Source organism: Panthera tigris, chromosome B4 (genome assembly GCF_018350195.1).
Source record: "Panthera tigris isolate Pti1 chromosome B4, P.tigris_Pti1_mat1.1, whole genome shotgun sequence".
Taxonomy (NCBI): Eukaryota; Metazoa; Chordata; class Mammalia; order Carnivora; family Felidae; genus Panthera; species Panthera tigris.
Genome location: NC_056666.1, coordinates 131662517 through 131685129, shown reverse-complemented (window position 1 = coordinate 131685129; position 22613 = coordinate 131662517). Strand labels below are relative to the sequence as shown.

Sequence of the window (22613 nt, the reverse complement as noted above, 5' to 3'; positions counted from 1 at the left end):
TCCCACCCCACATGTCCCAGGCTGGGGCAGCTGCCCAGTCATACAAAGTATAAGATACTGTTGGGGGTAGATAGAAGGAAGCACTTGTAGTCGTAGATTCTTATTTCCCGTCTCGGATTTAAAAACTGTAAGGTCACAAAGCTGAAGTGAGGCATAGAGCAGGGGTCACAGGTGACAGCTGTGCTCATGTGGGGGCCTTTGGCAATGGCTGTAGGCTCCCCCCTCTCCTCCAGCTCCTTCCCAAAGCCACCAGGGATGATCCACGTGGACAATGGGTGTTATCTTAACAAAGCCTCCACATTTGTGATCTGTGGCACACCACCTTAGCACCCACACACGCTTTCTCTGAACTCCCAGTTTAAGACAAGTGTCCGGGGTCCCCCTATAATCCTTCCTATAAGGAATTGTGGAGCCATACCGTTTAAAAACATTCTGTGGAGTCAGACTGCCTGGATTTGAATCCACCTGGTAGCGGGGGATGTTACTCAACCTCCCTAAGTCATGGTTCCCACATCTGTGAAGTGGGGAAAAGGTAATCCTTATGAAAAACTTCTTGGGGGCGCCTGGCTGGACTTTTGACCTCAGAGTTGGGAGTTCAAACCTCACGTTGGGTGTGGAGATTACTTAAGATCTATTTTTTTTTTTTCGTTTATTTTGAAATAAATAGCTGTGTTGTTAGTGCGGAGCCCGATTAGGGTCTCAAACCCACAAACTGGGAGATTACCACCTGAGCTGAAATCAAGTCGGACACCTATCCAAGCCACCCAAGCTCAAAAATCTTTTAAGACATCTTAGGGGCGCCTGGATGGCTCAGTCGGTTAAGCGTCAGACTTTGGCTTAGGTCACGATCTCACGGTGTGTGGATTCGAGCCCCATATCAGGTTCTGTGCGGACAAGCTTGGGAGCCTGGAGCCTGCTTTGGATTCTGTGTCCCTCTCTGCCCCTCCCCTGCTCTCACACACACTTTCTCTCTCAAAAACAAACATTAAAAGAACTTTAAAAAAAAAAAGGCATTTTACGGACGCCTGAGTGGCTCAGTGGATTGAACATCCAACTTCCATCCAACTTTGGCCTAAGTTATGATCTCACAGTTGCTGAGTTTAAGCTCTTCTGCAGTCTTTAAAAAAATTGAGAACTTAGTTTTTGTAACCTCAATGTGTGACGCTGAGTGGATGCTGTTCAACCAGCAAATCCCCACATATTTAGCTGCAGTTAAGCTGCTTAAATGGGGCTGGGGGGTGGGGGTGGGATCATGTCTGTGATACTAATACCTAGATGGGTGGTCCCTGCAGAGTAAACTGTGGGGAGAGACCCACAGCCTTGTGGGATCTCTACCACCTCAAGGTAAGACCTGTACCAGGCCCAAGGTCCATTGTGACCCCCCCCCCCCGCCATGCCTCAGAGGAACGTTCCCATTTGGGTCATTGGTTGTATTCCAACACTAGGTGTTGGGAAAATCAGGGAAACATGGGCCTCCCCTCACCTTGCACACACATCCAGCGCCAAACTCAAGGGGCAAAACAGGTTTAAGAGCCTGATGCTCCTTCATGCGCCGGTTTCTCTTTGGGTTATCACAGAACTGAGAATACACATTAAGGGCTCAAACACTGCCATTGAGATAAAAAACTAAGGCTCCCTCCCTGGAGAGCTAGACCCACGAGACACACAAGATGAGGGGACTGACCAGGATGGACTCCAGACAAAGGATGACTTCTCAGACTTGAGAAATCCAAGTTGCAGTAGTGTGGCTTCCTGGTACTGTCCTGACATCTGCCAGCCTTAGAGCCCAGCTCTGACCAGGAACTTCAAGCTACAGGTCGGTCCTCAACTCCCAGCAAAAACCAAAGACCCATTTCTCTGAGTTCTGGGAAGAGGCCTCTACAGAAATGTAAGAAGAGAAACTTTGACTCAGGCAGGCCTTATCTGGGCACTAAAGGACAGACTACAATGCTGCAAGAGGCAGAAGCCAGGCTGTACCTCCTGGCCACCAGCTCCGTCAGGGTAAAGCTCTTTGGCCTGAACCCCACTCGAGAAAAACACCCAGCAGCCTACCGCAGGGGGCCCTAAGTCCAACGAGGTTGAACCAATCCCTCCCTCCGGGGTGATCACAACCGTCAGGGCAAGGTTGGTAAGGCTGCCTTACCAGAGATCAGAAAGCAAGCACCAACTCACAGAAGTACTTTCACTACAAAATAATTTATTACGACACACAGCTGCAGCACAAGCCTATGTACAAGCACACACTCCGCGGACAACCCCAACTAGGGGACCCTTTTCTTCTCCCTGGCCTTTCGGACCTCTTCTATCAAATCTTTCAGGTATTGTATCTCCTTGGCCAAAGAGTCTGCCCTCTCTTTCAGAGCCTCATTCTTCTTTTCTAGCTCTTTACACTCGCCAGTAAGGGCCTCTTGCTCCGCCCTCTTCTTCTGGCGGTACCTAGTGGCTGCTGTCTTGTTCTGCTCCATTTTTTTCAGCTTCTTATCCAACTTCTCCACCTTTACTTTTGCTGCCGTTTTCTCTCCAGGGGGATCGTAGGGTTTGGGGCGGGCAGAACCACAGAGGTTACATGGAGACAGCTGGCTCTTACTTGGAGAGCCCCTTGCAGTCGAGGGGCTATGCTGGGGGGACCCCAGATAGGACTCAGGACTCATACAGATGCCACTATCATTATCTGACGGGGCATCCTCCTCCTTTATGCACTGTGGGATCATGAGAATGTAAGCAGTAGAGTCTGGCTTTCTATCTCCTTCAGAGATATCCACCTCACTGCCCAGCTCTAAACTAAAGGAATGATCTGGAGTGGAGGAAAGGGCCCCTGGGGAGAGAGAAAGAGGTTGCAGGAAGGCATAAGGGGCAACCTGGTCTGTTTTGGGTAAACTTTCTGGGAGATGGCCAATTGGGTTCATGGTCTGGGGGGGCTCCTTATTCGTCTCCTGGACTAGGGGGTCAAAGAGATCACATGTGTCATCCAAAGTGGCCAAAAGCTCATCTGGCATGGTTTCCAGGTCATCTATATTGAACAGAGAATCAAAATCAAACTCCTTCAGATCCATTTTCTCCACCATCCAATCTGTCCCGGAGAAGGCATCCTCTGCAAAAGATTGAAAAGGAGTCAGACACACAAGGCAGCAAGCCCGACGCTCAGATCCCACCGGCAGGCAAAGGACTCCTACTCACCCTTGCCGTTGTCTGAGGCACTGACCAACCCATCCGCAGCCAGCCATTCGGAGGAGCCCGCCTTAGCCTTGTCGCTGGAGAACCCATGAGGTTTGAAGTGCTTGGCCACCTCCAGGTAATCGTCTAAGAGACCTAGGCTTACTTCAGCCCCCAAACCCGACTGGTCGAAGGGGGACATCAAGTCCCCCCCCAACACCTCGCTGCTCAGGAAGCTCATCATCTCGGCCATGTCGCGGGACTTTACTGGAATCGAGGAATGTGCTTGATTCGAAGAGGTCTTTGTCGGTTACAGCAACGCTGCTGCTGGATGCCGTGAAAAGCCTGAAAAGAAGCCAGAAACCAAGGCCCACTAGAGACCAGCCGGTCCCAGAACTTCATCTTTCCATCCTGGAGGGAGACTGGCCAAACTAGAATTCCACTCGGCAGCAGAAAATCGGGAACACGTGGCCTCAGAGCCATCGCGTCCACCTTCCTCGCCGCCCGGTCAAGGCGCACAAGATGGACGCCCTCGGGGCTGGGCCGTCCCTCCACCGGCCGCCAGAGGAAGGCGCGCCATCCTCAAGTCCAAATACGGCCTGGGCCGCCGGCCCCGCCCATGACTCACACCGCGCCACCGCCCTGCCCCGCCGCCATCTTGGCTCCTGCCACGTTTTGCTGGGAGCCGGACGGGGACGCGCCCCTGAATCGGAGGCCAGGGTCGTCGAGGACTTCTATCCTCGGGGACGGGGCGCGCTCCCCCAACCCAGAAGCGTCGGCGTCTCGCTGACACCCAAACAGGGGTCACGCGTCTCGGGCGCTCGTAAAACCGCTTCCCCCTCTGGGACGCCGCCGGCCGCAGGCCGCGCCCAAGCGAGCCGAATGCCCTCGCCGACCCGCGGGAGCATGGCCAGAGCGGCCCGGCCCCGATACTTACGCCATGGCTTAAGCCGCTGGGGGGTGCCGCTGCAGAGCCTGGTGCTGCTGCCGCCGCTGCAAAGGCCAATGCTGCCGCAGGCACTGCTGCCTCTAATACGCCATGGCGGCCGCGGACCCTGGGGGAGCGGAGGAGGGAGAACGCGCACTCGCACAGGAGCTCTACATTTATAGGCGGGAGGGAGAGAAATGGCCGCGGCCCGCCGGCCGTGGGTCCTTTATAGACTTTGCCTCTATGAGGACGCATCACAGGACATATCCTTCCGCCCCGGTCACGTGACCCACGCCTCCTACCCACTCATTTTCGCCCCTCCGACGCCCCTACTATCTCCAACCTACGACTTTTATGTCCAGAAGGTAGCTGTGAAAAGAATGTGAATTATTTTTAGAGTCTCAAGAAAGGAAAAGGGCGCACTACTTTACACGGCAACTAAGATCAAAGAGTCACTTTCCTCTCTGGAGCCGGAGAGCGCGGAGGGATTCTTCAGACACACCTCGTTTCCGGTGTTAGCTTCGGGGGCGGGGAGAGAAGTCTTTCTGCCCAAGGAAGGTTTTTATTGTGAGGTTCGAGGCCGCTTGGTTGTCGCGCGAGATGTTGGCGGAGAGCGAGCGTCGAGCTGATTGGTTAGACATGGTGAGTCATATATATCTCGATTTTCTATTGGCTCTGAGCCCGAGGTGGGAGGGCTTCTCGCTGAGAGAGCCCAGGTCCGAGCGGGAAGGGGCGGAGTGGTGAGTGAGGTTCCCGCTGCTGCAGTCTGTTCTCGGTGGGCCAGTCTCGGTTAGTTTCCCCGCTGCAGTGGCTTCCGCAACTCTGCGCACACTTAGCGGCCCGTGGTTGCGCCGCCTCCTTCCCCGATCTAGAGCGTTCAATGGTGATGACAGGCCGGAACCCGTGCGGCCCCTTCCTGCCCCCCTCAGTGAATCTCCGAATTAGCACCCAGTTTCAGGCCCTACATGAAATTAGGAGAAAGGACGTGGCATTTCGTGTGCATTTCCACCATATGCAAGGCCTTAAGTAGCTGAAAGGGGAGACAGGACCTCAGTCGGGACCTCAAATGCTTCATGCCCACCTACCATAAAGGGCCAACTCTGCATCCTTCCTGTCAACTCTCAAGTCCAGGCGGGAAGATGCATAATCTATAGCCCAGTTTAAGGTATTTTTACGTACCCAACCTGCTAAAATGTTTGCTATTCTATTAAAAGTATTCATTCCATCACAAGGGAACTTCTTTTGGTTTATGCAGATGCAGTTGCCCCAAGAGATTTTATTAAACTGGTATCTGTCACTGTCAGTTAACGCCCAATTCTGCGACTGCCCGGTGTAACCTAACCACTTCTCAGCAAGTCCCCCTAATGCCGCTAATGAGAGAAGCTTGAAAACCCACGCCCACTTGCGGGGGGCAGGAGGGTTCGTGTGTTTGGAAGCAGCGGTCCAGGGTAGGGCTTGCAGTTTGCTCTCTATCGGGGAGCTGCGAAGAGTGCCAAGAAAGCTCTTCAGCATCCTCCAGTCCCCTTCCCCAGTCAGGCCCCGTGGGGGCAGAAACCTTAAGTTTCTGCCTCCATTTCGGTGGGCCATAGAATTATCTGTAGCAAGGCTGTGAGGTCAAAAAATGTGGGGAGCGCTGTCCTTGTCCGTTCATTGCTTTGATTCAGTCTAGCCCAACGATTTCTTTACAACAGCAAACCGAACTAATGCGATGAGGTGTGTGGCCCAAAGCCGCACAGCTTTCCGTGGAGGCAGTATGGGGTAGGGCTTAGAAGACAGATTTTAGAGGCAACTCCAAAAGGATCCTGGCTCTTCCATTTAGTGGCTGAGACGTTTTGGTTACGCAAGTTTTCCTTGCTGAGCCAGTTTCCTCATCTGTGAAATGAGGCTAATGATGAGTATCCTTATGCTTAGAATGAAGATTATATATGGAAAGCATTGAGCAAAGTGCTGATAAATGCTCAATAAATGGTTATTACTATTATTAGAACTCAGGTCTTCTGATCCTGACCTCCCAATCCCCACTCCCCATTTTCCTTTCATCATCCTGCTTCCTCGGAGGACTACTAGTATTTATTGAGTTGATGAAACCAACAACTGGTACATGTAAAGCATATTGCAAAGTATGGTTTTTGTATTGCTTTGGAGAAATCACAAATGTCAAGATACAAAGTCTAGTCTTACGTGCAAAGGCACTTAAGTATCCCTGAACCATTACACAAGTCTTCCAAGGTGTACCGAAGAACCCATGGGGCATGTATCAGAAGACCTGTCAGTGCCTCCTTACAGATGACTAGGCAGAAGGTTGAGAATTAAAGTAATGTTGCCCCAGTTTTGACACCGCAGAGGTCATTGATGAATGGCTCCAGGGGCAACCTGTCCCATCCATTCTATCATGGAGACCCAGATCAAGCACTTCCAAGGTTCTAGCTGAGAATGGAGAACCAGTACCACTCCTGTAGGAAAATGTTTCATACCACACACAAGTCAAAGCTGTGGGAAAGGAGATTTTTATTTTTTCTTTCCATGCTGTGGAAGGACATCATTTTCCCCAGCTTTACTTCCTCCCTCGAGGAGAATAAAAGATAGCAATTCCCCAGGTCTCAGGGCGAAGCTACTTCTATGTGGGCCTAGCCAAGGTGGGACAGAAAGACCAGTGACTGATTCCAAATCTACCGCTGAATGTATCAACTGCTACTGAAGGGCAGGCAAGTGACTGGAAGGCAAGTTGTGGACTTGGCCTCAGGGACCAAGAATTTAAAGACTACAAGGTGATCTGAACGAAAAGGTAAACACGCTGGACTCCACCTCGGAACCCACATCTGGGGTGGGGGGGGCACCCGGGTGGCTCAGTTGGTTAAGTGTGTGACTTCAGCTCAGGTCGTGATCTCACAGCCCAGGAGTTCAAGCCCCGCATGGGGCTCTCCGCTGTCCGTGCTGAGCCCACTTCAGATCCTCTGTCCCTGCTTCTGCTCTCTCAAAAATAAACATAAAAACAAAACAAAACAAAACAAAAAACTCACCTAGTATTTTGGCCACTGAGAACCAGCAGTGTCTAAAAGGGCCACAGCCTAACAGATCGAGTCTTAAGTGTCCCTTACCATTGTCTTTGGCCTGGACCTTTAGCAGGAAGAGCAGAGTACTAAGAAACCCTGTGAACACAAGTTTCCAGGCAAGGTCACAGCCTCAAGGAAGACAGGCTACGGCAGAGGACTCCAACACAGTGCAGGTTTTCCCTACTTACAGAACCCCCGCTGGGGCCTCTCCAGGAAATTGTGATCATGAAGCTAATTCCTTGTCAAAACCATGGGAGTTCTCAAGTTGGAGTACAAGGGAGCAAAATCAGCTAATCTGGGATGTGAACAGGGAGACCAGCAGGGGCCGAGACCCGGGAGGAAAGACCGTAGGCCTCGACACAGCTTTTCCAAACGTTAACTTTGATCATTTATTTGAAGGGGGAAAACAGTCACGACAAAGCATATCATAAAAATACTGTTATCCTGAACTCATTTTTCAGGAAGGGGCACCAGGGAAAAAATCAAAATATACTTTGGAATGGATTATGCTTTCGAGACAATGAGTATATTTTTAAGCATTAGGCTAACTCTGTGGTTTGCTAACATAAATGGTGCAAAAAAATTTCCAGAGAAGTAGGAGCTGGTGCCATGACTTCAGGCAAAGGTGGGAGTTACTGGGTACATAGGCAGGAGAGTGGTGGGGAAAGGCACGACGTCCTTCCCCAAAGATGAAAACAATCGGGGGGGGGGGGTGCAGGATGTTGTCCTCTTCCATCCAAGAACCTCAACACACTGGACAATCTTCCACGTTTTACACGGCTTGCCCAGTCTCAGTCACCAAACCCACTAGGACCAGGGCCAAGAATTTCCACTGCTTCTTGTTCTGAGGACTTCCAGGTGGTTCTTGCTTGTGAAATGGGAAAGCCACGGTTTTTGGTTTTGTGAAACACAGTTAAGAGACAGAGATGCCCTTGTGTTGCTCTTTAAGAAAAGAGATAAAACCAAATGGCAGTTACACTTGGCTTTGATAATCTGGGCTTAAGTCTTTAAAATCTTTTGTTTCTTTCCAGCTCTCCTTCCAATGCTTTACATGCAATTTGGTCAGAGATGCCAGCTTGAGAAAACTAGACTCTGTTAATACATTGGGAAAACCGACTGCTTTACCTCAATGAAGACTAACCCACTCTTTTGCAGCCTCCCTTTTCCTTTCCCTCTAATGGATCCGAGGAGCGAGCTCCGGGCTCCGGAACCACCAAGGTCAGGCTCCACCCCATCCCCTCCAGGCCAGTCACCGAGGGCAGCACTCAGGCACAGAGATTTCCTTTAAACCCTAATTTGACTCTGATGAACAGCCAGGGTGGAGAATCTCTTTCAGGGTTCCGGGCTTTTTATGTTTCATTCTCTCTCAGGAGCTTCATACAAATGAAAGAGCTGAGCCACTTTAAGGAACCTCTGCATACATAGAGAGGAGCAGGAAATTTTTCCCAATAGAGTCGAGGTTAACCCTAGTTTACCCTCCTAACCCATGACAAAAAGGGGGCAGGACCGTCTACCCTAAATTCAAAAGTAGCTGAGGGTTCAATGCTATTTTAGAGTCATTTCATGCTGCTGTCGTTGGGAAAGAACGAGACAGCTGTGGAGAGCTTCACCAGAATCTCACCGATGGAGAGGTAGGAAGAATAGAAAAAATAATAAAACTTGATGGGATAACGAAATACTGGATGGGCAGATCAGAAACACTTATTACTGGCTTCTTGCCACGGACAGGACAAAAGCACAACACAAGACGCACAGACGTCGTGTATTAAATACTCCTCCCCACTCTCAGGATACTTTGCAATACACACAGCGCAGTTTTAGCAGCTGGAAATAAGAGGGGGCGGAGCAAGCTGCACCGACACCCCCCCACCCCCCCACCCCCCGCCGTGTTTTATACACGAACTCTCTCCCTAGGTAGCACCAGTCTCCCCAGGAGTGGGCTGAGACAGGACGGGGAAGAGGTCGGCGCAAGTCTGCTCGCCCTTCAACAGTGCCTAGGGGGCTCGGCACGTAAGGCTCTCACGTTCCTGTGGCAGAAGCTGGGGAAGGAAGGGCTGGCTTTGGGCCGGTTCCTGCTCTGAGGCAGCATCCTAGAGAGGCGGGGCCTGATGGGGGAGAAACTCCGTCACCAAGCCTCGACTGGTGACTGGATTTTCCAGTTAGCGTTCAGACACCTGTCAACCTCCCCCAAGGCTGTGTCCTCGAAGGCTTCGTCCTAATTGGCAAGAAGCAAGGAAGGGGCTGAACAACAGCACTTGTGCAGGGGGGGCGGCGCCCCGGCAGGCAGCCCCTTCCCTCCCTCGTCCTCCTCCTGTCCTCCTGCCACTCCGCTCTCGCAGCTGATCCGGACCAGCCAAAGGGGAGGTCTAGACACCAGGCACACGCACCCTCCCCAGGCCCTCCTCACCACCTCCAGCTCCCCCGCGGCACCCTCACAGATGGCCACTAAAAAACACAATCTCCAGGCAACTTTGCAACCAGTTTATCTTGAGCCTCACTCCTGCGTGGGTCAGTAACCGTGTTCCCAGGAGGGACCTTCTCAGCACTTAGGAATCTGAGGTGGTCAGGACGTGGGGGGCATGGGCTGCTTCTCCAGGGACCTGGGTCAAGAGCCAGCTCTTCTCCCGGTTTTAACCCCAGAAATTCTAAATAGTGTCTGAGCGCTCACTCTGCAGAGCTCAGCTCGGAAACGTGCGGATCAGAACTCTTCGGTGACATTCAACTCAAAGGCAACATCTTGACGGGCAGATATGCTCCAGGGAGAAAAGCAAAACAGAAGGCGTGAACAAGAGGAACAGACAGAGGAGACACTGGAAAGAAAACAGGCCAAAGGGCAGACAGGAGCAGAAAACCTGGGCCAAACTGCACAACAGCAGCTCAGGTCAGGCCAGTGCTTCACCTTCTCAATTCATTCCAGAAAAGTCAGCCTGGAGCGAGGGGGCAGGGAGGAGTAGGTGCACAGTGTTTGGTAACAAAAATAGAAAGGGCTGGGTGAGAAAAGAGGAGGCAAAGAGATGGCATGCTAATCAGCATGAAGTGACCGGGGCGATGACCAGCAAGATAGGAGGCACCTAGGGACCCTGTGAGGCACCAGCTGTGCAGCCACGTGTTTCTAACGGAGAAGCCAGGGTCTGACCGCCTGACGTCCACTTTGGCCTTCACCTGCCCTACGTGTGCAGCAGCACCTCCGGCTCAGACAAGGAGCAATAGAGAGTATATCCCAATTCATCTATTTCTTCAGGAGTGAGCTCTGCAAACAAGTTCACCTTGGGGTTCAGGGCACTGGGCAGGACTCCGGCCTCTAGGTAGCTGATGAGTCCCCTCAAGGCCTGCAAGAATCGGTCGGCCAACATATCCGGAGACCAGTCAGCCTCCTCCTGGGCCAAGTGGAGGATGACGTTGGTGAGCTGGCTGGCAGTGAGGTGGCCCAGAGCCGGAGTGGACTTGCATATGGCCTTGAGGATCTTGAGGCACAGAGATCGGCAGCCCGAGTCGGCCTGGTCCAGAGCCCGCAGGCGAGCCGTCTCTGCGGGCCGCAGGCTCAGCCGCCATAGGTTGTCGTACTGGGCCAGCCGGTGTGGTCTGGCTACCAAGACGGTGTCGCCGAGGGTCACCGACGGCAGGAAGTCAATGACGAGATGCTTGTCGCGCTCATACTGCACTTCCAAAGTCAGGGCTTCTGGGGGTGGTGCCGGTCGGATCACGTAGTCCAAGAGGGACCCTATGGCTGGCCAGTTGATGGAGCCAGCCACTACCTTCTCAAATGTGTCTGCCACCGTCTTGGGGGAAAGGTAGCCCCCTACTACGCAGCGGTCCCAGTAGCTGCTACCACGAGGAAAATACTCTGGGTTCTCACGGCGAACCAGGCAGAAGCCGGGGACGTTCATGATGGTGTCCTCACCAGGGATACACGACCACAGGTTCTGCTCCAGCACCAGGGGCACGATGAGTTGGATGTGGTCAGCTGTCACCACCTGTTGGAGCACAGTTAAAAAGGTTTTGAGGGATTTAATCTGCTCAAGAGAGAACTTTCCCCAAACACAGGTCCCACCATCTTGTATTCTCCCATCAATAAAGGAAACGACGAATTCGTTCAGAGCAAGGATTTGAACCCCGGTCTGTCAGAATAAGAAAAAGAAAAAAGAAAAAAAAAAAACAAAAACGAAAAAACAGAAAGGGTTAAGGAAGACACAACAAGGGCTACGGCAGCAGGTAAACTTCAGAAACAGTAAGACCTAAGACTTCGGTCTTTCTGGCACGCCTGGGACACCGATCTCCTGTACCAAGAGCACTCTTGAGAAACGGCTTTTTTTGTTTTAAATGTTTTACTATTCTTTTTTTGAGAGAGCGTGAAGAGCGTGAAGAGCGCTCGTGCGCATGTAAGCCGGGAGGGGGGGGGGGGGGCGGGGGGCGGGCGCGGGAGACAGAGGATCCGAAGCAGGCTCCGCGCTGTCAGCACAGAGCCCGACTCGGGGCTCGAATTCACGAACTGTGAGATCGTGACTTGAGCCGAAGTCCGACGCTCAACTGACCGAGCCCCCCAGGCGCCCCCAGAGAAGCATCCTGGTCCGCACCCGACCCTACCCTTCGTGAGAACCACCTTGGTACCTGCAGGTCGTCATAGAGGCTGCCACTCAGGTACATGTCCCGGAGCGGCATGTCCGGCAACTTGGCCCGCAGGAAGCTCCGGAGCTCGGCACATATGTCCACGGCAGCTTGCTTGGCCCGAGCCTGCTCGCCAGCAGGGATGGCCGCCCGGTTCCGGTAGTAAGTAAGAAGTTTCTCCTGCAGGGACATGCGGAGCCGTGACTTCTTCAAGTCTCCCTGGCCCTTCCTGGCCAATGGCTTGGGCCGGGGCGGGCAGAATGTATCTGCCAAGGCAAGAGAGAGAGGCACGTGAGCTCTTCCCGCGCTCGCTCGGTCCACAGCTGCCTCGGCCCCGGAAAGGAGGGCCTGGCACAAAAGTGCGAGCGCGGTGCCTGGCACACGGGCGCTCAAGAAAGGTCTGCTGAAAGCGGGGGCGGTACTGAGCACACACAGAGAGGCCCCGGAGGGGCGGGGGCCTTGTCCTCACCTGCGTCAAAGGCTGAGGAGTCTGTGGGAAGGGTCTGCAGGGACCGGCTCAGGCCTGTCTTCATTTCTTTATTCAGCAGTCGGGGCGAGCCCATCCAGTTCGGTTCTTCCCAGCTCCTCTTCCCCGGATGGCTCAGGCGGGTGGGGCTGGTAGGGGCACTGATCGCCCTATCGTACATCTGAAATAGCGGAGGCCGAGGCATAGGAAGCTTCCTGCCTCCGTTTCCCTTCTTCTCAGCAGCTCTGCCCTAGGGGGTCTGACTACTACTTTTCAATAACTTTAGTTTTATTCTAGATTATGGAACACTGTGCTCCATGCAGAAAATCTCGGGAAATACTAAATGATGCAAACAAGAAACAGATCTACCGTAAGGACACAACACAGACACGACTGTTAATATTTTGGTCTGGCTCTTGCTGGGAAATATGTATGTATATACTTAGGATCCTACTGTACGTACACTTGCGACACTGGATTTTTTTCACTCATCCTTTTTATCATCTCCCCACTGTCACTGAAAACGAACCCAGTGGTCAACATCATGTACCTTTTCTGACTATTCAGCATTGTACCTTACGAACGTACCATAACGTTGAACACGGATTCATTTATTTAACGGATATTTACCGAGTGGCTCCTACATGCCAGGCGTGGTTCTAGGTGCACAGAGTCAAGCAGTAAAACACAGAGACCCAATCCCTGCCCGCATGAGTCTGCAGTGCGGTGGAAGGATACAGGCAATATGTAATAAACAAGTTCAATGTGACATACGCAGTCAGAGATAGATGTTAAGGAAAATAAAGTAGAAAAGGGAAATAGGAAGTGTGTATGTGGTGGGAGTGTTGCCATTTCAAATCGGGGAGTTAAGGAAGGGCATCTTGGTTATCTGTAGCGGTTTACTCACTGGGATAGACTTATTTGTATTGCCACCGATTTCTTCAGGGCGGAGTCCTAGAAGTAGACTTGCTGAGTTCTCCTATGGGCTCATCTAACAATGTCAGATTTCCGGGTTATGCCCCCATTAGCAGTATCCGAGGCTCGTTCAAGGTCAGCTCCACTTGACAGAGGCAGCCTCGTCCGCCCCCCCCACCCCCGGCCCTGGCTGCGCCCACTTACCCGCTTAACTGCCAGCGTGGCGATGCCCAGCATGGCTGCTCCGCCCACCCCCAGCACCAGCCGGGCATTGGAGAGCACAAAATCAATGGCCGTGCCGATGCCATTGTCATCCTTCTTGCCTTTGCGCTCACCAGAGCCTGCCATCTCTCACCTGAGGACGAAGTCAGAACGCAGCCATCACCACTGGGACTCAAGAGCCACCCCTCCTCCCTCCCCCATCAGGCCACGCCGCAGTAGGGCCAGGGCATTCTATGAATTCCAGCAACCCAAATCCTCCTGCCTCTAGCCTGCACGCTCTAGGGTCAAGGGAGAGACACCACGCCCCATGACATATCTGCATACGCAAGGGGGGCGGGGGAAGAATGGATCGCGCTCATTGTGAACAAAATCTCTCCATCAACCTACTGAGGTTGTAGAAAGAGACAGCCTTAGCTCAGTGTCCATCAATCCCTTCTTATGTTATATTATATTATATTATATTATATTATATTATATTACCCTACCATGCACTTCAACCCTGTCCCTCTCCCTTCCCACCACGGTAGCGTAGATTGCTTTGATCCTTTGGCTACCACTTCCTGTAAGGTGAGACCTGAGAAGGTCTAACCTAATAGACTAGGTTAGCAGATGCTCATCCAGTCCCATGGCGTCACTTCACACATAGGGAGGTGACCTGCCAGAGGTCCCAGAGACAGGGAGTGGCAGAGTCACCTCCACAACTCAGGATTCCAGCTCCTAATAGGCTGCTTTTCCTACCATCGTGTTTACCCTTTACCCACACCAAACGTTCCCACTCTACTTTCTGCAAAAAAAAAATAAACCGTTAAAAAAATAATAATAACGTGGACCAGACTACTGCACACGGAGACATAACCTCAAGTCCACACATGAGAAAGGTCCAAAGGGAAAAATAACTCTGTGGACACTCCCACTTGACAAATGCTTTGCTTCTTGGGGAAAGTGTTTGGGTGGCGGGGAGGCACCAGGAGTTCAGGTGAGGCTGGCACGGTGACACTGAGTGTCAACCCCAAGGACGCTGTAGGCTTGGCTGTTAACTGGGAAAACACACACACACACACACACACACACACACACACACACACACACACACACACCCATCTACCCAAATGCACTTGAAAAATGAACTAAAAAGGAGCTCGTGGGCTCAAGACCAAAGAGGCGGCCTCTCGTACAGAGCTCCGGCAAGGGGAGCACACACTTGCTCCCCGGCAACAATGAAGTCATCCTGACTGAAGTGCCCCGCGTCCCCACATGAGCCCGTGAGAACCGTGGGTCCGACACAGAGGAAGGATGGCAAAGCGGTGCAGATCTGAGCGCCGCTCTTACCACTGCTGCTCTCCTACCTCCCACGTCCAGCACCCCAGGAATTACACAGGGCAAGCCAGCTGTGCACCACTCGGGGTCCCAACGTGCCCAGGATGGGAGGAGACAGAGACAGGATCCCTGGGTGCATCGTCCAGTGTAAGTAACCTTTCTTTCTTCCTTTCTTCCTTTCTCTCTCTCTCTCTCTCTCTCTCTCTTTCTTTTTTTAAATGTTTAGTTTTGAGACAGAGACAGAGCATGAATGGGGAAAGGGCAGAGAACAAGGGAGACACAGAATCGGAAGCAGGCTCCAGGCTCCGAGCTGTCAGCACAGAGCTTGACACGGGGCTCGAACCCATGAACCGCAAGATCATGACCTAAGCCAAAGTCAGACGCCTAACCGACTGAGCCACCCAGACGCCCCAGTAACCTTCTTTCTAATACCGCTACAACTAGGTATTGCTGGCTTCACCTCTCCTGGCCCTTGCCTCTAACCTCCCCGGCCAAGGGAAGGGAAGGGAAGGGAAGGGAAGGGAAGGGAAGGGAACGGGAGGGAAAACGTTTCTGACTCTACTACTTCCAGCAACTGAGTTAACTAAGAGTCATTGTCAAGTCCAAAAATATTTTTCCCTAACCAGAGTTCACAACTTTGGTGGCACTTTTCTCTACCTTTTCCGGTCAACAGAAGCTTCGGGCTTAGGGACATAATGGGAGACTACTTGGCCAAGTGAAATACGTTCCCACTTGCACAGAGCAAGCAAGGCCAAGGGGAAGAGTTAAACTATACATTACAGGTGGGGTCAGGGAAGAACACTACTCATCGTCCCTCCAGTGGCCACTGAGACAGAGACGGCACAGATCAAACTTGGCCAAAGCAGAGTAATTCAATCAGGACAGAGTAGAACTTTACACATGTGTTCCCCACACGTAACAACGACCAGTGTTTTCTTTTTATTTAGTTAGTTTTTGAGAAAGAGAGCAAGAAAGGGGCAGAGAGAGGAGACACAGAATCCCAAGCTGACTCCGCGCTATCAGTGCAGAGCCCGACGTGGGGCTCAATCCCACAAACTGGAAGATCAAGACTTGAGCCCAGATCAAGAGTTGGACGCTTAACTGACTGAGCCACCCACACACCCATTTTCTTTCTTTTAAACACAAGAACCTTTACTGCTATGTTTATAATAGAAACACTGGATGCAGGCACCTCCTTGATCGTGAGGCAGCAGGACCAGAAGGGGATGTCCTCCACCCAAGTGAAAGCCAGAAGGAGCCTCCCTGGCCCATTTAACCCAGGGCCCATCTGATGACTGGTAAGAACGAAGCAGTGATGTGGCATAACAGAAAAGAGCCTGAGTTCTCAAGCCGGAAACTCTGAGGACGAGTACTTGCCTTTGAGCCCTGACTTATTAGCTGAGTGACCTCCCTAAGTTACTTAACCACCCCAGCTACGAAAAGGGGATAACTACCCCCGCGTGGCCTGACTCAGAAGGTTGCAGTGAGGAAAAAAACATCTACAACAATACTGAATGTGAACGCTTTATAAACTGAAGAGTACCCCACAAGTACGAGCTATCGTGAAGTCTTTTACGATTTCCACTCACAGGACAAAAGGTCACCTTCCAGAAGGCAGGCAGCAACCCAGACTGTCCTCTCAGTTACATTCTACCTTCTGAGATAGAGCTAAGGAATGGCCTCTAAAGCTCACGCTGATGCTCTCCCACACTTCAGACCCAGACCATTAAGTTGGCAGCTTGTGAGAAGGCTCTCCCTTGTCTAGTGCCGTGTGCTCCCCCCCATCTGTGGACCAGGTGATGCCACCGGTGACCAGGGAGAAGAGAGTATGTCCATGAGCTTCAACAGCGAGATAAAAGCTCTTGTTCTAAAACCTAACTTGTTTCAGTCGAGACTGCTTATCTACCGTACGTTGTCTACTCAGGTTCTGTGGCTTAGCCTGCCTATTAGGACACGAGAATCCACCTGGCATGACGGGGAAGGGGGAGGGGGGTGGAGGGTGGGGGAGCCTGGCTCCTCAGTGCCATCAAGGGAGAGAACTGTTGGTTACTGGGTTTAGAGTTTCAGTTTTTCAAGATGAAAACGTTTTGGAGATCTGTTATGCAACAATGTGAATATTCTTTTTTTTTTTTTTAAAGTTTGTTTATTTATTTTGAGAGAGAGCGAGCACGTGCCCATGAGCAGGGAAGGGGCAGAGAGAAGGGAGAGACAGTCCCAAGCAGGCTCCACACAGTCGGCACGGAGCCCGACGTGAGGCCTGATCCCAGGAACCGCGAGACCGTGACCGGAGCTGAGATCAAGAGTCAGATGCTTAACCAACTGAGCCCCGCGAGTGCCCCAACGGTGTGAATATTCTTACCGCTACTGAGCTCTACACTAAAAACTAATGAAAACGTTTTTTAAAAAGAAGAGGACAAAGAAGGAAGAGGAGCACTGACATGGCAGGCAGGGCTGGGGATGGAAGGTCTCGGCGCCGGTGGCATTTCCGGGCCAGTTATTTAACCTGTCGCCCCAGGCACAAAAACGGGAACGGACATACTCATTGCCCCGATGGAGCGGGGATGAGGCGTAACGGCGGCCCTGCAGCTTCGGAGGCAGACCGCACAGAACCGTGAAAATTTCAACTTCTCTTACTTGAGAAAGCCACAGGACTTCAACATGTCTGGCTCGAGCGCACACGAGGCCAACTGACACGCGCCGAGTCACGTGCCGGGCACGTTACACGTGTTAATTCCCGAATCCTTACGCCGCCACCATGGGGTCGCAGCGTTACCCCCAACGTACAGATGAAGAAGTGGAGGCAGAGGTTAAGTCAGTGGCCCAAGGTTATCGTGTCGGTAAGCTGCGCGGCCAGGATCCGAACCCAGAGCTCGTCTGCCGGAGAGTAGTGCGGAGGAGTCCTAAGGCCTGCCACCCCGCCTCGTTCACATCTTATGAGCCAGAAGACCTTAACCTTCTTGGAGGCATTTTGGCACATTCACTGCCAAGTCCCCAGGGCCAGCGCTGTTCGACACATAGATCGTATCTGTGGCACAAATGAGCCGTTAACCCTATGGGGGGGGGGGGGGGGGCGGATTTCTGGTTTTTTGAGGAGGTGGTGAAGGCCATCTGTAACCCAACTCACAGGGAAAACAGATGGACAGAGACTCAGTAACGATTTCTCCTTCGGATCCGCTACCCTTCCCGGCGCAGGCAGGCTCCCGCGGGCATCAACCCTCCCCTGGGCCTCCCCTGCCGAAGGCGAGTCTGCAGTCAACCTAAGTGGCCGAGGAGAACCGAAAGCCGTTACCTAAGGCTCCCCGCTCCCCCCGGCCACTTCCCCCCTCTGTGGAAAACAGCACCCTCGCCCAGCCGGCAAGCCTTATACCCCAGTTATCCTTCGTTTTTCTCTCTCCGCCTCCAGCCTCAGCCAACTGGCCACCGAGCCCCGCTGCCGCGCACACTACGGAAGCGCAGCTGCCCCACCACCCCAGTCGCTCAGGGTCGTCCGGCCGGACTTGCTGCCTCCGCTCTGTCGTCAGCAGCTTGTTCTCCACACGGCCACCGCCACGATCCCTCTTCTGTGCCATTCCCCTGCTTTCCAGAGCTGTGACCGTCCCCCTCCTATCGGATGTCGCAATCTCTTCGCCGGGGGGCCAGTCTCCTTGCAGACTCGGCCCGGCCTCAACACCCGCCACTCGCCTCACAGGCGGGCCGTGCCCGCCACAGCAGACTCAAGTTCCCAGACTACCGTTCCCACCGCCGTATTTGGCCGTTCTTGGCCGTCTGCATGGCAAGCTTCTATTTCTCGTTTGAGGCGGACCTCAAACGGCCCTTTTCTATAGCCACCTATGACCCCCCCTACCACCTCCCTCCTCAGGCAGAATTACGTCCTCGTCCCCATCTCCAAGCTCTTTATGTGACCCTCCGGCAGAGTTGCTCCCCCTGGAATTACTTTCCGTTCATCTCCACATCAGACCGAGTCCCTTGATGAACCGTATCGTTCACCTTTATCCCAGAGCCTGCCGAACATGCCAGGGCCATAGAAGGCCCTCTGGAAAAGTTGCCGAACTAAATATCATCACTAGGTTATAGAGGGACTTCTTGGTAACACTGGTATCAGGAGGAAACAGAGCTAACCTACCACCTGCTAAGCACCATTCCAAGCGCTGTGTGTGCGCAGTCTCACTGGATCCTCAAAATGACTGCACACAGTAGGTACTGTTCTCTCCATTATAAATGAGGAGATGGGAGCTCGGAAAAGTCTAGTGATTTGCCCTAAGTCCCACAGCTATTAGCACCAGAGCCGGGATCTGAACCCAGACACGGTCCCTTGAAGTCCACACACACTATGCTTGCTTTGTAGGCCGTGTTGTAACAGAATATAGTCACGTCTGGGGAATGTGATCTGACCCATAAGGTAACGGAATCCACTGAGAGCGAGCCGGCCTGGAACTGAGCTCTAATACTTTCAACCAGTATCTTCTGTAACATTTTCAGAAGTAAAATGTTCCAGGAAATAAAATGGTGATAATAATTTTATTCTGGCGGGCCTTGAAACGCGAGGCCTATTTTTTCTCAATAAGGAAACCTACTTCTATTAATGTCTCTAATTCCTCCATTGATTTCTAATGACTGAAAGACTATGGTCACTGAAAAGAAACTGTCCCCTCTCCTGGTCCCCTGCATCAAAAAGAAAAAAGAAAAAGAAAGAAAGAAACCTACAGGATTAAGTGTCTACCTACCTGAGACTGCTTACTGCATCTGTGAGGTAGGGATGGGAAAGAGCAGGAGTGTCTACGAAGACACCTTTGAACTCTTTCCTTTGGAATTAGGAGGAGAGGGGAAAGGAGGGGATCCTAAATAATCCCCCCCAATTTGCTGTGGAGGAAGACCAGGCCCTTTTCCAGCTGCCTCTCCCGGGCCTCAGGATCCTCTAGCTTCTGGTTTTTCCGGAACTCACGGCGGATGGAGGCAAGATAGAAGTCTCGATCAGTGTAGCGAAGCTCTCGACCCTGGCGCAGCAGGGCCCGGTACAGACTGAGCACCGCCTCTCGGCTCCATGGGGCCATGGGGGACTGGCGGGGGCTGGGCGTCAAGCTATAAACAGAAGGGAAAAAACAGAAGCCTAGAATCAGAATTAACGATAGAAGGGTCTATATAGAGACTATCTAAAACTCAGGGGTTCTTAATCTGGGTCTCAGAGATCCCAAGGTCACATTATGACTTAGTGGCAGGGCTAGAAGTAGACCCCAGCCTCCCAGGGTCCTCTCTGGGAAAGTACAGGTTATGCTGAAGGGCCAGGGCTTGAATCCTGGCTCTGCCGTTTACCGGCCATATGATTCCGGGCAACGTACTTAACGCTTCTGAGCATCAGGTTCCTCGGTGGTAAAAAAAAAAAAAAAATGCAGATGACATTATATGTTAAAGAGTACCTACCACATGGGGTTATTTTGAGAACTGCATGAGATAATGCACATATAGCATCTCTAATAGAATTCCACTACGAGGGGTGGTCTAGAGTGGTTGAAGGCAAGGACTCTCAGCCACACTTGAATCCTGGCACCACCGCTTCTGCAGTGATTACCCTGGCAAGTTTCTTAACCTCTCTGCGCTAACCTCAGTTCTCCATTTGTACAATGAGGAGCAAGACTGTATTCTGCCCATTCGGTTGGTACGAGGATTAAATGACTTAATGTATGTAAATGGGTCTAGAATAGTGCTTGGCACCTACAAAGAAGCACGCTATCACGGCCGGCTATGACTAGTGGCCCCCAGCCCAATAAATAGATTTAGTTTTGCGTGAACCGCCACCATCTGCCTTCAGTAACAATGAACCTTTACACAAATACTGAGTGTCATAAAATGCTTTGTCATCCATTACATTTAAATGAAGAAACCTAGGAGGTGGTCAGGGGTCCTGACGTTGACAGTGAACACTTACAGAGGGTTTACTATGTATCAGGCATGTTTCAGGCACATTCCACAGAATAACGCGTCTCATTCTGTCAACAACCCCAGCGTCCTCATCCCCATTTTAAGTGGGGGAAACTGAAGCTCCCACAGGGAAGTAACTTGCCCACAGGCACATAGCTGGAAAGGGGGGCTGCATTCCTGCCCCCAACTCTGCCTGCCTCTGTAAGGACAATTACCATTCGCTGGGGCCTTACCACGTAGGACAGGGGTGCTCTACAAACTTTCCCAGCACAGCGCTTGGCACATATAAGGGCCTCAAAAAATAAGTTGGATGAAAGAAGCAAAGTCCTTATGTGGGAGAAATGATCACCCCTATTTCAAAAATAAAGAAATGAGATCGAATGGGGGAGGTACTTGGTAAAAAGATCTGAACTTTGGGCCCGAAGTCAGTTAGCCATCAGCGTCCGGCCTCACCAACTTTCTGCGCGAGCTCGAGCAAAGCCACTGTCCCTGTCCTTTTTTCAACTGTAGAAGAGCTCCCCTCGGCCCCAAGGGCCTCCCGGAATGCGAGAGATGAATCCAGAAAATCAACAGGAAAAGTGCTTTATGAGGTTGAAGGCGATTGTCACGCGAGGGCTGTTACTACAAGGTCGATCGGCGATTGGGCGACTGAGCCCTGGTCGGTCCCCAGTTCCTGCCTCGACCCTAGGGGCCGGGCCGAGGCGGGATGGGGAGGGCCCGGGCTGGGGCAGGCCGGCTGGGGGCGGGGGGGTCCCCGGGAGGCCTCCGGAGGCCGGGGCGCGGCCACCGAGCGGCCTCCCGGGAGGAAACTAGAGCGGTCTGGGCGAGACCCCTGCTGGCCGGGTTGGGGTGGGGGGCGCCAGCGCGGCCCTGAGCAGAGGCTCGGCGAGCCCCGGGCCCCGGCTCCTCCCCGCACTCACCCGCGGACTGCGCGCGCTACCACTCCTCGCGATTCGCCTCTCGCCCGGTACCTTTCCCGGCGTCACCCACCAACATGGCCCCTTCACTTCCGGGACACGACCTTGCGCACGGAGCTGAGGGGAGGGACTGAAGGGAGCGTGGGGGCGGGCGGAGGCGGAAGGACTTCCGTTCTTCGCGGCCGAGGCCTCTCTCGGGGCGGGGCCAGGAGCCTCGTCGGGCCACGCCCCCTCAGGCGGGCTCGGTCCCGCCTCCGTGCGTGACGTTCCCCAGGGACCGGTCCGCCGAGGCCGTTCGGGCCCCGCCCACCCGGAGAGCGACCGCGCCGTGGGCGGGAGTGGGGCGGCGGACTGGCACCCGGGTGGCCTCGCCGTCCAGCGACCGGGCTGCGTCGGGCCGACCCCCACCCGCTGCCAGCCTCGTAACCTGTCAGGCGGTCAGATCAGACCCCAGCACCGACTGCCGATCTCGGGCTGGGGCCGTGGGGACACCTGGGGAAGTCTGACACTACTACTATTCTCTGTCATGGCTTTCAAAGCTCCTCAAGTCCCATTTTTCTCAGATCGCTTTCTTTTCACCCCTCGGGGCTCTTCTTGCTCCCCGGGCCCTTCGGCTCGCGGCAAACTCCTACCCTTGAAGGTCCAGCTCACTTGTTCCCTCCGGACGTCTTTTCCAGCACCTTCCTCCTCGGGCGTCCAGCACAGGCGCCTCCTTTGGGCCGCACAGAAATGTCTGCACACTGCTGTTGGGGCTCCTAACAACAAATCGTATTTACTGGCACCAGTTATTTGCCGGGCACTGCTGTTTAACGTACCCGTTTGCTTCTGTCTCTCACCAGATCTGGGGGCGCGACCCACACCTTCTGGAATCCGTGAGGCCCCTGCCCGCAGCGTGTCCAGGTGCCAAGCGAAGCCAAGGAGCGTTGGGAGTCAGGCCCCTGAGGACCCCCAGTTCCAGTTGCACCACTGAAGGACTTCTGCCCTCTGGCAAGTTTCCTAACTTCCGCCTGGGGCTGTTGTGGGGACTAACGGGCATCCAGCAGGAGGGGGTGGGCGTTTAGGAGCAGTTACCATCCACTCATTGATTCACGCATCCAGTCCTCCTCAGGGGTCTCTAACGT

At 53.0% G+C, this 22613-nt stretch overlaps 3 protein-coding genes across 8 annotated transcripts; all 3 read right to left on the bottom strand.

Moving 5' to 3' along the window:
* Positions 1–2177: 2177 nt before the first annotated feature.
* On the bottom strand, positions 2178–4295 carry ATF4 (activating transcription factor 4). Its single transcript, XM_042993312.1, has 3 exons — positions 4091–4295; positions 3178–3498; positions 2178–3091 (listed from the first exon to the last, which is right to left on the bottom strand). Exons 2-3 carry the CDS (start codon positions 3404–3406, stop codon positions 2262–2264), a joined length of 1059 nt encoding a protein of 352 aa, XP_042849246.1. The 5' UTR covers positions 3407–3498; positions 4091–4295; the 3' UTR covers positions 2178–2261.
* A 5306-nt stretch (positions 4296–9601) lies between these two features.
* MIEF1 (mitochondrial elongation factor 1) lies at positions 9602–19682 on the bottom strand. Of its 3 annotated transcripts, none has more exons than XM_015536352.2 (5): positions 19602–19682; positions 13325–13475; positions 12209–12386; positions 11743–12005; positions 9602–11108 (listed from the first exon to the last, which is right to left on the bottom strand). In XM_015536352.2, the coding sequence occupies exons 2-5, from the start codon at positions 13466–13468 to the stop codon at positions 10302–10304; spliced, it is 1392 nt and encodes a 463-aa protein (XP_015391838.2). In that variant the 5' UTR covers positions 13469–13475; positions 19602–19682; the 3' UTR covers positions 9602–10301. The 3 variants fall into 3 exon arrangements, with proteins under 3 accessions (XP_015391838.2, XP_007079472.2, XP_042849245.1); XM_007079410.3 differs by lacking the exon at positions 19602–19682 and adding an exon at positions 19384–19470; XM_042993311.1 differs by lacking the exons at positions 13325–13475; positions 19602–19682 and adding an exon at positions 12836–13307.
* LOC122240474 (MIEF1 upstream open reading frame protein) lies at positions 19491–22172 on the bottom strand. Of its 4 annotated transcripts, none has more exons than XM_042993315.1 (2): positions 22125–22172; positions 19491–19738 (listed from the first exon to the last, which is right to left on the bottom strand). In XM_042993315.1, exon 2 carries the CDS (start codon positions 19708–19710, stop codon positions 19498–19500), a length of 213 nt encoding a protein of 70 aa, XP_042849249.1. In that variant the 5' UTR covers positions 19711–19738; positions 22125–22172; the 3' UTR covers positions 19491–19497. The 4 variants fall into 4 exon arrangements, with proteins under 4 accessions (XP_042849249.1, XP_042849247.1, XP_042849248.1 ...); XM_042993313.1 differs by lacking the exon at positions 22125–22172 and adding an exon at positions 21029–21489; XM_042993314.1 differs by lacking the exon at positions 22125–22172 and adding an exon at positions 20809–21022.
* Between the last annotated feature and the right edge of the window lie 441 nt (positions 22173–22613).

Bases quoted from the DNA above. Each gene is read 5' to 3' on its own strand.
- ATF4 (XM_042993312.1), bottom strand. From the start codon at position 3,406: ATGGCCGAGATGATGAGCTTCCTGAGCAGCGAGGTGTTGGGGGGGGAC. The intron at 3,092-3,177 runs GTGAGTAGGAGT...AATCTTTTGCAG, and splicing joins TGCCTCAGACAACGGCAAGG to AGGATGCCTTCTCCGGGACA.
- MIEF1 (XM_042993311.1), bottom strand. From the start codon at position 13,057: ATGGCAACACTCCCACCACATACACACTTCCTATTTCCCTTTTCTACT. The intron at 12,006-12,208 runs GTGAGGACAAGG...TTGCCTTGGCAG, and splicing joins CTCCTCAGCCTTTGACGCAG to ATACATTCTGCCCGCCCCGG. The intron at 11,109-11,742 runs GTACCAAGGTGG...GTGCTCCAACAG, and splicing joins GCCTCTATGACGACCTGCAG to GTGGTGACAGCTGACCACAT.
- LOC122240474 (XM_042993315.1), bottom strand. From the start codon at position 19,710: ATGGCCCCATGGAGCCGAGAGGCGGTGCTCAGTCTGTACCGGGCCCTG.